This window comes from Lotus japonicus, chromosome 2 (genome assembly GCF_012489685.1).
Source record: "Lotus japonicus ecotype B-129 chromosome 2, LjGifu_v1.2".
NCBI lineage: Eukaryota > Viridiplantae > Streptophyta > Magnoliopsida > Fabales > Fabaceae > Lotus > Lotus japonicus.
The window spans coordinates 70,220,376-70,232,342 of record NC_080042.1 but is presented as its reverse complement, the minus strand read 5'-3'; the positions used below and the strand labels follow the sequence as shown (position 1 = coordinate 70,232,342).

Here is an 11,967-nt window from a genome sequence, read left to right as displayed (position 1 = left end):
AGGGCCTGTCTGTTTTTTGTTTTCAAAACCGTTTTTAGTTTTTAAAAACTGAAAACTTGTTTGGTATAACCAGTTTCAAAAACTGTTTTTGAAAACAGTTCTCATTTTTAGTTTTTAAAACTAAAAACCCAAAACAGCTAAAAAATGTTTTCAGTTTCAGTTTTTAGTTTTTAGATACCAGTTTTCTAAATGTTGAAAAATATGTCATTCAACCTGTTTTCTTCTTCTGAAAACTGTTTTTAAAAATTATTTCTGAAAATTGTTTTAAAAACTGAAAACAAAATTGTAACCAAACAAACTTTCAAATCAATACTCTTTCGAATATTTATCAAATAGTAATTTCTATAAATTGTTTCTCCTGAGTTTTTACAAGTTCTTCTAGAAACTATTTCTTTTAACAAATATCTACAATATTTTTGATACATCGGAAAGATAAATTACATCCTCCAAGAATTTATCTTTGGACATCCCCTACCCAACCCATACCTACAATATGAAATTGATATTTGTATATATAAATTAATACATCAAATATAGAAGACAATGCATTTTTAATTAAAAATGTTTTTTAAAAAAATATTTGATTTATACTTTGCCAAACATAAGATTGTAGAAATTTAAAAAATATGTAACAAGTTATACAATATATGTACCAAATATTAGTAGTATTAAATTTTTAAACAAATCTTATCATATTATATCTAATCTTCTATATATCTATGTATATATATGTAAAGCACACTTGTGTTTTTGCATTAAATATCTATATGTATAAGAGACTTCATCATTGTCTTAAATACAAAGATTGAATTAAAATGGTATTCTACATTAGTAAGTTGGCATGTGAGGGAGTGATGATTAAGAAACTGTCAAAAATGAAAGTCTCAATAGTAATCTAGATTAGTAAGTTGTCATGTGAGTGAGTTAGTGGAATAAAAAAACTGACAGAAACGAAAAGCCTCCAATAATGGTTAATTTTTTTTTATAGGCTCTAATAATCTATATTTATCTATCTATCTATCTATCTATAAACTATATAAAGGGAGAGTTTTTGCAGCCTTGGGGGTAAATTTGTCAATCAACAAATAATTTCAAAGACTATGAAGCTTGACCATGGATATTTTGGTAAAAATGCCTTTTATTTCATTTGGGTTGAATCTGAGCCGCTGATTCACAATAAGTTATTAGTTATGGATCAAATCTTAACCGTTGAAATCCTCCAACAATCTTGATCTCCTTTTGTATTTCCCTGATGTTTTGCTTTCTCCTTTTTCATACGTTTTCATTCTTCCAGGGCTTTTAATCGTGTCACACGTTCTCCCTTTTATGTCTTTCGTTTTCCTTCGATCGGTTGTCAAGATATGCGAAGCCCGTTACAGGTCGTGTGAGCAGAACTGAAGCAGAGCACGAACGAGGCGAAGCAGATGAGACTGACCAGGTTGACCTGCGATCTTTTATTTTCTTTTCTTTCGTCTTTCTGAGCTTTGTGAGTCTCTGGTTGTTTTTTTTTAGGGGGTTCTTTGCTTCTTGCAGACATTGGTGGAATGATCTGGGATTTAGGGTGTTGCTTTGCATCACCTGAGAGAGGACGATCCAATCCAAGTTGGATGCATTTTGGTTGAAAACCAGATTTTGTGTATCCCCTTTTTAATCCTAATTGATGGTTTTGGTTCGGTCACTTTTCATCGAAGCTGATAGAGAATTGGGGCTTTGATGTCGAGGGGATATTGCAGTAAGTGATTTTGATTAGAGTCTATTTTTGCAAGGATTTCTTTGAACCGTAGAATTTGATGTTGTTTCCTCTTGATAATTGCATTGCTCTGTTTTACACAATTCCCTAATATATTATGATTTTTTCAATATTTTACTTAGGTGTGTTCTTCCCTATTTGAACTTTTTCTGTTATAGATATCAATTCTTCATGGAAATGAGAGATAGCAATGCTATTCCTTTCATTAAAAAATAAAACATCACGAACTACTTTTTATTTTAATGCTACTTATATTCAAGCTGTGAATGAATGTTACAGGTGTGTAATTGAAGTTGGACATGTTAAATCAGGTGAGTTGTTCTTACCACATCTCTCTAGCAACCTTTCTGGTCATGCCCCTTTGTTACCCCCATAAAATTAATAAAATAGATTTTAAATTTAATTTCAAATACTCTTTTGCTAAATGGTGAATTAGTTTATATTTGCCTTCTTTTTGTAGCTCTTTCTGTAAGAGATAAGCTTGAATCACTGTGTACAACTAGGAGATTGGCTAGGATGAAATTAAAAAGGGATTTGTTGAATATCGAGCTAAGCTACAGGTTGAGTTTCAAAAGAAAGTTTCAGATATAAGACTATTATTCAATTTGATAAATGCAGCTGCTAAATTATCCTTTTATCTGATTCTCACATGATGCATTCTCTCATTTCTCTTCATGCTTTACCAAGAATACAAAGTAACAAAGATTTTGGAGCTTATAATGTCAAGCAGCTTGAACAAGAGATTGAAGGAAAAATCCAGTGCTTGAAAACAGAGGCTCCAATAATATCGAATGATGTGTTAGAGGACAAATGTGTTGTCCTTGAAAGCAAGGTATGATGATATTGACATTGCATGTTTTGTTTGGCGTTTGCAAACTCAAACTGTCGATTTTAAAAAAGCTTTTTTCTAATAGCTATTAAAATAATATTGCTATTATTTCTGCCTTGGCTTTTGTGTGGGTTGAAGTATCCTTGAATATATAGGTCCATCATTCTTGGTTAAGAAAATAAATCAATTTTGTTCTTGAGATTGTCAATGGAACAAGAAAGAAGCTTAATGGAAGAAGAGAGTAGCTGCCCTTGAAAGAAAGGTATGGTCATATTGACATGCATGTTTGTTTGGCGTTTGCAAAGCCCCAAATCATGGTTTGAAAAAAATGTGTTTCTCATAACTTTTATATTTATGGCAGTGTTTCTTCTTGCCTTTGTGACAGTTGGATTATCCTTGAATAGACTAGGTTATATTTCCTTCATTCTTGGTTAAGAGAATATATGTCAATTATGTTCTCAGGTGGTGATTGTCGCAAGAAAGAAGCTGAATGGAAGAAGAGATAATCTGCATTGCATCTTGAAGTTAAGAACCTCACTGGGGTATCCTTTATGTTTTCTATGAAGGATGCCTGGCGTTTGATTGTAGTCAATCTATAGTTTTCCTAAATTAGAACTAGATTCACCTCTGGTGATCCATGCCTTTCTCCGATTCAATGAGGAATATGTTGATGTCTTAGCTGCATCCTACCTTTCGGTGAGTAGCTCTGCTAATGTTCTCTCTGTTTCCTTCTTTGGTAGTTGCCTTCTGCACTATCTATTGTCCTCTCCTTTCTGTTTTTTTTGTTTTGTTTTCTATTCCCACACAACTGATTTTTTTTTTCAAATTTGATGGTGAATGGGTTCTGCCTAGGTTAGACCTGACTGAGAGAGAGAGAGAGGAATATTGTTGCGGTGGTTGTGACAAAAGAAGAAATGGAGATGTTTGGTGATCTACTACCTCTCACCATTTTACAGTGCTAGAGACCATGTTAATAACAAAAGCAAGGGTCATGTTCCAGGTAAGTAGGACTGCGCCATATATATGCTTATTGTAAGTATCAAGCATCAAGGGTTAGTTCATTAAGCACATTATAAATATTAATTTTGAATTTAGTGTTTTATTGCTTTTACTGCAAACTGATGATGATTCTGTAATTTTGGTTAAAATTATATGTATAACTTATTTATATGCTCTCCTCATGGATATCTCTTGCCATTGAGATCTTGACAAGGAAAATCTTCTGGCCTACATTAGACGGCAGTCTTTCCTCATTTAAGTATGAGAAAAGACATACAAAGTATAGGAGCAGATCTCATGCTGGAAGAGGAAAAAAGTTGGTTATGAAATCAGATAGGTCTCAACAAGTAAGGTTGGATGTGCTAGCCGCGAGTCTTCTGCATATTTTTCTAATGCAAACCAAGGACCTGAAATATAATGAGTGATGCTTGTGATGAGCTTAGAGCCAAAATTCAAGCCATGTTGGTGGCTAACTTATAAAAGCTGCATAGGGTTGCCCACTCTATTGTATTTCCTCTTTATCCGAGATTTGTTCTTGGAACCTATTTCTGCTAATAACCTTCTTCTGTCAATTAGCATCTAACTTTGCACACTTTTACTCCTCATTTTTTATCCTTCAATCTGACAACAATCCTTTATTTTCAGTCATTATGCATTTTATTGTCATCGCTTGAAATTTACCACTTCTCCAGCCCAATGCAGCATCTAATGACTGAACTGTTGACATTAAATCTGAGGTTGCGGTATGTTTACATATAAAATAAGCCATAAGGCAGTGTCAAATGTCCTCTGACTGGGGAAACATTAGTGGCCTCCCAGGCACTGGGAACCAAATGAATACAATATGTTACCAACTAGAACCGAGCACAATGCAGGTTGTGCCAAGAAGAAGTCAATGGTGGAGCACACACAAGAGGATCATGAAGCTCACTCATGGGAACATCAAATACATTACCAAGTCAAGAGCCAAGAGAATGTGCAGCTGCATGTGTTTAGTGAAGCTCCATCGTCAACCTCATCTTCATCTTCCTGCCACAGTCCTATTCTTGCCAAATTTCTCAGATTCAAATTACAAGCTGAGATGATGAAGGGTCTCAAACAATCCTCTTTGTGACAGGAGAATGTGAAATCAAGCTAGCATTAATTTTAGAGTGATCCATGTTTATTTATCATAAAAAAGTGATCCATGTTTATGATATAATAGAGACATGTTATTAACTTTGTGCTGTTATGCTATGGAGATGATTTGACATTGGTGAATGCCATATGTTACATTATCACGTACTATTTTTTATTAGGGCTTATTTTATATGTAATAAGTTATTGCCTCTTACATATATGTAATACCTATCCTTATTTAATTATTTGTTCCTAATTACCTATTTTTGTTCACTTAGTTTTTCAATAAATATCTTTTTTTTCTTATATAATCATCACATATCCTGGAGTTTCTTTGCGGAATAGTGATTGCATGAGGCACTCATTTGCCAATAGTCTACTAAATCTACCATTTTTTTCTTTATGCTTTCTTGGCATCTCCTAACTTATAACTTATAAATAGCCTTCGGCATTTACAGATACTCGCATTAGACATGGTGGCTCCAAAACAACTCATATTAAGATTAACTTATTTCATATATATTGTTGGATGGTTATTTTTTGTGCCTTATATTTGGTGCGAAATGTATATATACTTTCACTTTTTATTTAACTTTTTTAACTTTGTTTTACACGTTTAATGTTTCCAGTTCCTCTTTTACCAAAAAAAAAATAAAAGATATTAGTCAGTTAAAAAAATATTACAAAAAATTGTAATTGATATAAATTATTGTGCAAATTATTTCATTAAATTAGAACGTAGGGAAGTTAGCAAAGTCATGGAATCCCAATGGAATTTTAGTGAAGCTTACAATTGAACAATAAAGGTGCATAAATTACTAAATTAATTTTTTAAAGAAATAATGTTAGGAGAGTTACAAAGTGATGGAATCCCAAGAGAATTTTAGTGAAGGTTGCAATTGAATATTAAACACTATTAAGCCTATTAAAAATGAAACTGATGTCAATTAACCACCCAGTACACAGCTAAGAAAAAACTAGAAGGAAAATAAGAATGATCCAGCTTCCTACGCGAAATAGATTGACAAAAAATTCTAATTTTAATCAACCACTTAACTCACGTTTTAAGTCCAATACTATACATTATGTGATAAATTAGTATTTATTAGTCTATTTAAAAATAATATTAATCTTTCATTTAAAACAACAAGTCAAAAGATAAAAACAAAGTAACAACACAAAAAAAAAACAAAAAAATATTAAAAAGAAAACATAAGAATTCATAGTCTAATATTTTTTATAATTTTTATAATCAATAAAATATATTTAAATAAAAACATATTTAACAAAAAACACACAAAAAAACCCAAAAATGAATATCCCCGTGCATCGCACGGGTAAAAAGTACTAGTAAACTCTATAAAGGAAGAGTTTTAGCAGCTTGGAGGGTTAAACCGGAATTCAATACATCATTACACATGGTTGAAATTCTTTGTATGGATATTTCTGTAATTTTGTTAATTATTGAATTGAGAATCAAATCTAGGCCGTCCCTTTAGTCTTTAGTTTGATATTGGCCGTTGATTCCTTGATAGAAAGCCAAGTGAAATCCTAATACGTGTTTAAAGTCTTCGACCATTCAGTTGCCAAACGGTCTTGGCCAAACCTTCGCGGATTGCCCTCTGGCATTCGCTCGGTAGATTTCTGTATCCGTTTTCATTCCGCAATCAAGGCTTCCGTTTCAATTCCACCCTCTCTTCAAACCCCCATTCGTTTTGTTCCAGTATAAAGGTGAGTGATCGTTTCATTCGCTCTGTACATTCCCCTTTCGTCAGATTGTCTGCATCAGAGAGATCAGCTCCGGCGGCATCGACTACTTTGTGCTTTGAAATTTTGATGTTGAGAGAGATGTCCAAGACGACTTCAACATTGTCGCAAGGTATCGTTTTTTTTTCCTGTTTGATTAGTCTGAATCCTTTACTCCGATGGTGGCACTGTCGGATCCTCCGCCTCCATTGGCTTTGCATTGAATCCATGCCTAATTTGCAGGTTTTGGAGCATTTTCTTTTCAGAGAAGCTTGGAAATTCGGTGTACAGAACATGAATCCTCAAGGACTGCAATGGGTAGCAGGGTAGCCGTGGAGATGTGTGAGATGGCTGAGTATGGGACGCGCAGCCCCTGCCTGCGGCGGAGAAAGGAACAACAGGGGAAAGAGTAATAGAGACGAAGCATGAGAGAGAAGTGCACGCAACTGAACAGACTCTCAAATTCTCTGATCTTGCTGCCCTCTAATACCAGGTTTCTTCAAATCCCTTTAGTGTTTGTTTGTCTTCTTCGATTTTAACTTAACTCTTGGTGCTTATCTTTTATAATTCCTATAATCTTCTTTTTGTTGCATTTGGATTTGAGGATTAGCTTTTTCTTTTTTTCATTTTCCTTTTACAATCAAGCAGGTTTTGGAGATTTTTTTCAAACTCCGTGATGCAAGAAATATGTTTTTTTTTCAGAAACTATTATAAATTTTACCCAAGGTACTGCTCCTGTTCTTCCACCATACTTCCGTTTAGAGTTGGCGCAAACTGAAAAAAGAAGTCACTTCTGAATTTTACCAATGTTATCTTCCTGGAACACTTTTAAATGTTCCTGATCAATTTCACATGTAATGGAAAAAAGGCATAGTTTTCTTGATTTTTATACTTTCAAATAATTTTTGTTGTTTACATATTTCTTTTCTTAAGTAACTTCTTATCTGTTGCAAAATAGCTTAGAAGACCTATTCAACCTCTTGCATTTCATGTGGGCTGATCCTTGGTGCAGCTGGGCATGGTATGGCCAAAATAATTTTGATCTTTTTCTTTATATTCAGCCTCTGATACATTTGTATTTTAAATCTGTGTAGGTTGCACAGGCTGACTCAAAAGCCTTATGAGAATGGTGATCTATGATTTAGTCTGTTGTGCATTTACTTATTAGTACATAATTCTTTTCCCCATCCTCAGGTGTGACCCACATTGATGGCAAATTGTATGGCAACAGTCAACAGATATGAGCCAACTATATTCACATGGTAAACTTTTTGCTGGGCAGAGTCAATATGAACCTCAGTATCACAAATTTTCATTCTACTGTTGAATAAGGATTCAGCCCTTACTTATCATTTCCACAATTTCATCAACATTTCTGTCAAAATATGTACATGCTTGGATTTTCTTAACTCACTCCTAGATCTCTTTTTACAGACTCTACAGGTGAATTTTTAACATTGAGAGTGTGGAAAACCGGGGAGCCATGGTGCTTATTCATGCAGTATGGAGAGGATAGTTATTAGGTATCCATTTTTACTTCTTTTTGCCTCTTCGTTATGGGTTTTCATATCGTGACTCTTATTTGGTGGGTATATATATCTTCTACACATTTTATTTCAAGCGGTGTCATTCATCACCATCATCACCTTCATTGCTGGGAACCAAAGGGTTAGCTCTCTCTTTACCCACTTGGGTTGTTCATGTCTCCAGTGTCGCTGAATGGACAAACTCCTCCAATCATGAAATAGTACTCCATCCTGGACCCCACATTGTGTCGTAGCACTATATCTACATGAAAGGAATCACACTCCAATTTTTGCCAAGGTTAATATTATCTTTTTTTTTAGGTACAATCATGTTCTGTAACTTCTTTAGCCACTAACATGTTATTTTAGTTCAAGCCATGTATGGAACAATGTTGAGTTTCTTTGAAAATGTCTGGGCTATGGGATTTGGCCTTTTCATTTAGTAGCTGCACCAGCAGCTGCTAATTTGGCATGATACTGGCTGATATTCCATGGTGGCAATATATGATGCTGCTACCTCATTTGTAGCAGCCAACGGTTGTGATTCAATGCAACATATAATTGTGAATCTGAATTGAGTATTGACTGTTTTAAAATAAACATTGCAGGCATTATATTCTATTGGATAGGCCTATTTATTAACCAATGGTGAATGAATTGGAAGGGAGAGTACCGCACAAGATTTATGATCATGCAATTTGATTTAATTTTCACACAATAGGATTGCTTGCTTTAGAATGGTTTAGTTTGACTGTCATAGTTTGGCAAGTATATGTAGGTCGTGGGTCTCTCCCAATGAAAATAGGAACGACAGTAGAAATTTGATGCATTATAAACTCAAGTTTATTTAGTGGATATCAGAAAATTACCATCAAACTAATTTCACATAATGAGTGGCCAAATTGTAGGTCGGATTGGGGATGGTTCGTACTTCACCTTCAATTGTTCCACATTTTAGTAGTTGTAGTTTCAAAAAAGTATGCAGTGATTTACATTTTGAAATTTATCCTTCCCTGTACTCTATTCTCTCTCTTCCTTTTGTGAAATCATCAAATCCACCTGCTTTCTCTATAATCTGTATTTTATGTGTTGATTCAGGTTGGGACTTACTTTGTGGGGCAGTACTACCATATGCTTCAGAATCAGCCAGAGATCGTGTTGAACGCTAATGGAAGCTGTAAGTTCACCTCCATACCTATTAAATCTATTACTCCTATATATGGCTGCTGCATTAAGAACGTGTTTGTCCAATTGTATAGCTACAATAATTATTTCACAGTATAATAAATTATACTGTGAAATAAAAAGAAAATAATAGTACATTAGTAAATCAGAAAATCGTATTTAATTAGTATACGATTATATTTCTTAGATGTTATTTAGATAATTATTTAAATAAATCAGTTGAGGTATTGGTCAGCTTATCTTTTAGGTAAGATCAGCTTGAGTGAGTGGAAATTGGTTGGTCAAAAAAGAGGGGTTAGAGTTTATTAAGGTCTAGGTACAGTTTTGGATCAAAAATTACAAGAGGCTATATAGAATATACCTTATATTAGTGGTGTATGAATTCTCAGTAGTTTTTTAAGTTTGTTTCTTAAATTATGTCATATATACATGTTTGTTTAATTTGTTCAATTGTCCTGCTTATATATCTTTTATGAGCAAAAATTATAAATTCTTACCTAGAATCACTTTTTTATTTTTCTTTTGTTTTTGCATTAAATTAAAAAGGAAAGTAAAAGGGAAGTATTAATTTTTTGGAGAAGTGATCAAAGCCATATGGAGGCGGCAGCAGCAGGAAAACACTTTGATGATGCTATTTGTTTGTTCAATTGTCGTAAGGTCCATGCCTGCCTATGTATATGAGCTGCAAGAGAATATCATGGTTGCGAAAAAAGTGGGTTGATCTTCTGTGCTTAAACACTGGTGGTGCATAGAAGAATGGATGATGCCGAGGCCATGGAGTAGACACTTGATCACTTGGACACTGCACAGAAAGAGTTTCACAACTGATTTTTTATTTTGCCCAAGTTGATATTTCTTTATTTTAAACTATATTCATATAAATGATCAGATTTTATGTCTTGGAGAAATTACTGACATAACTTCAGTTTCTGTTGTGTATCACTCTCATTTGTATTTTTTTTGTTACTTGCCTTTTTTTTTGTTACAATCACTCTCATTTGTTGAGCATGCTAATTAGTTTTCAGTGAAATTGTTAAATCCTATGAGTAATAATAATGTGATATGTACTCCATTATTAAAGAAAGTTGCTAAAAATAAATCTAAATTTTTTCTTTTGATACATCGGAATTGAACAAAACAAAAACAAAAACTAAAGCACTCCTAACTTATCTTGAAGTACAAAGACTTCAAGTTCCTGGTCTGGAGAGTCAACAAACTGAGTTCCTTTCCACCTGCTTCTTGCACCTTGATTGGCCATCCAATCTGCAGCACCATTAATCTCCCTTGGTATCCAGCAAAGTTCCACTCGCCAGCACCTACCAACCAGCCCATAAATCTCCTGAAGGATCCCCACTTGAGCATGATGGGAAGTCTGGGCACGCTTTTGCACTATATCAATTAGATCCTTACAATCCGACTCGCACACAATCTGATGAGCTCCCTTTCTCCAATCTAAATTTTTCCTGTACACTGCCATAGTCATTATCAAAGTAGAAAATACCCCACAAAATTCTCACTGGTGGGTTATAAAATTAATCAAATCAATGGGTTATAAAATTAATCAAATCAAGCGGCATCCTAATTTTTTCGGTTTTAATCAGATATCTTACAGTCGTGCCGGGGGACTATCTCACTATTAGTGCACTAAGTGGTATCCTAATTAAACCTATAATTAAGTACTAACTAATAGCAAGTTACAATTATGGAATCTTAAAAAATTCTTTTCATTTTTTTCTTATTCCATCAACAAAATATTTTTGTATGAAATTAATTAATTTATATGTACATAATATTGGAGAAAAGAAAAAGAAGAATGTTGGTTTTATATCTCAATGTATATGAAGTTGTGGGTTGACATAAACTTTCAAGGTTGGTGTGTAGTAAATGGTAATTTACTTAAATTAAGTTCCTTACCTCCATTTCATCAAGTTTATGTATTATTTTTTAAATTTTGACAATAGATTCTTAATAAATGACATTTATTTTTAGAAATAGTTGCACATGTGTCATCACATGATTGGTAAACTTGATGAAATGGATTTAAAGAACTTGATATAAGTTTCTCCCTTTACTTAATCAAATAATATAAGTATTAATTTATATTTTTCTTTGTAGGAAATATGGAACGCCATTACCAATGATAAGTTTCACCGTCCATGTAATTATTGTATAAGGATTTTCAATTAAAATAATTAATTCAATTAAAAAAATCTTTTTAATCTGACTATTATTTATCCCTATTTATTTCAGAAAATTCGTCAAGACAATCATTATTCTGAATTTAATTCTCAATGTAATTATTCCATTTAAAAAAAAGTGAAGAATTCTTAGTGTCTATTATTAGCTCATATAAGTTTTTTTTCATTAGCTTATTAAACACATTAAGAAGCCAAAGAACAAGAAGAAGAAGTCTAATGCAGAAACCAAGGCAGCTGCCAAAGAATCAAGTAAGCCGATTGTTGTTACTATTTCTGCTTCTCCTATTATTGATGTTGATGCAATTCCAACTTAACCCCCACACAAACACTGCCTCCTTCCATGTAGCATTTTCATATACAAGGGAAAAACACATTCATCTCGAAAAAAAGATAACTCATAAATTTATGATTTCTTATATAACAAAAATTGTTCTTTTAATTCATAAATTATCTTTAAAAAATAGTGCAGAATTCAAAAAATTCACAAAAAAAAATGAATATCTCCGTGCATCGCACGGGTAAAAATACTATGAGAAATCCTCATTTTCGATGGTGATGGCAGTAATTCAAATAGTACTTCAAATGTAGTTTACAAAGAAGTATTTCGCAATGTAA

General features: G+C 33.2%; 1 protein-coding gene and 2 long non-coding RNA genes across 27 annotated transcripts; 2 read left to right on the top strand and 1 right to left on the bottom strand.

Annotated features, from left to right (window-relative positions):
- The first annotated feature begins 1,057 nt into the window (after positions 1–1,057).
- Positions 1,058–4,838, top strand: LOC130739181 (uncharacterized). Of its 6 annotated transcripts, XR_009019813.1 has the most exons (8): positions 1,058–1,438; positions 1,534–1,732; positions 2,030–2,061; positions 2,211–2,310; positions 2,438–2,841; positions 3,042–3,121; positions 3,199–3,275; positions 3,437–4,838. It is a non-coding gene; the product is annotated as an uncharacterized LOC130739181 (long non-coding RNA). The 6 variants fall into 6 exon arrangements; XR_009019812.1 differs by having other exon boundaries at positions 1,062–1,438; positions 2,030–2,582; positions 2,735–2,841; XR_009019811.1 differs by having other exon boundaries at positions 1,062–1,438; positions 2,030–2,582; positions 2,718–2,841.
- A 1,304-nt stretch (positions 4,839–6,142) lies between these two features.
- Positions 6,143–10,162, top strand: LOC130739179 (uncharacterized). Of its 20 annotated transcripts, none has more exons than XR_009019800.1 (9): positions 6,175–6,576; positions 6,687–7,297; positions 7,402–7,464; positions 7,538–7,572; positions 7,638–7,705; positions 7,878–7,966; positions 8,065–8,267; positions 9,068–9,146; positions 9,701–10,162. It is a non-coding gene; the product is annotated as an uncharacterized LOC130739179 (long non-coding RNA). The 20 variants fall into 20 exon arrangements; XR_009019803.1 differs by having other exon boundaries at positions 6,184–6,576; positions 6,687–7,169; XR_009019795.1 differs by having other exon boundaries at positions 6,245–6,576; positions 6,687–6,936; positions 7,092–7,169; positions 7,538–7,705.
- Positions 10,163–10,304: 142 nt separating this feature from the next.
- On the bottom strand, positions 10,305–10,631 carry LOC130736957 (uncharacterized). Its single transcript, XM_057588732.1, has one exon. It carries the CDS (start codon positions 10,629–10,631, stop codon positions 10,305–10,307), a length of 327 nt encoding a protein of 108 aa, XP_057444715.1.
- Between the last annotated feature and the right edge of the window lie 1,336 nt (positions 10,632–11,967).

What these genes read in the sequence shown, in the direction of transcription:
- LOC130736957 (XM_057588732.1), bottom strand. Translation starts at nt 10,631, where the DNA reads ATGGCAGTGTACAGGAAAAATTTAGATTGGAGAAAGGGAGCTCATCAG.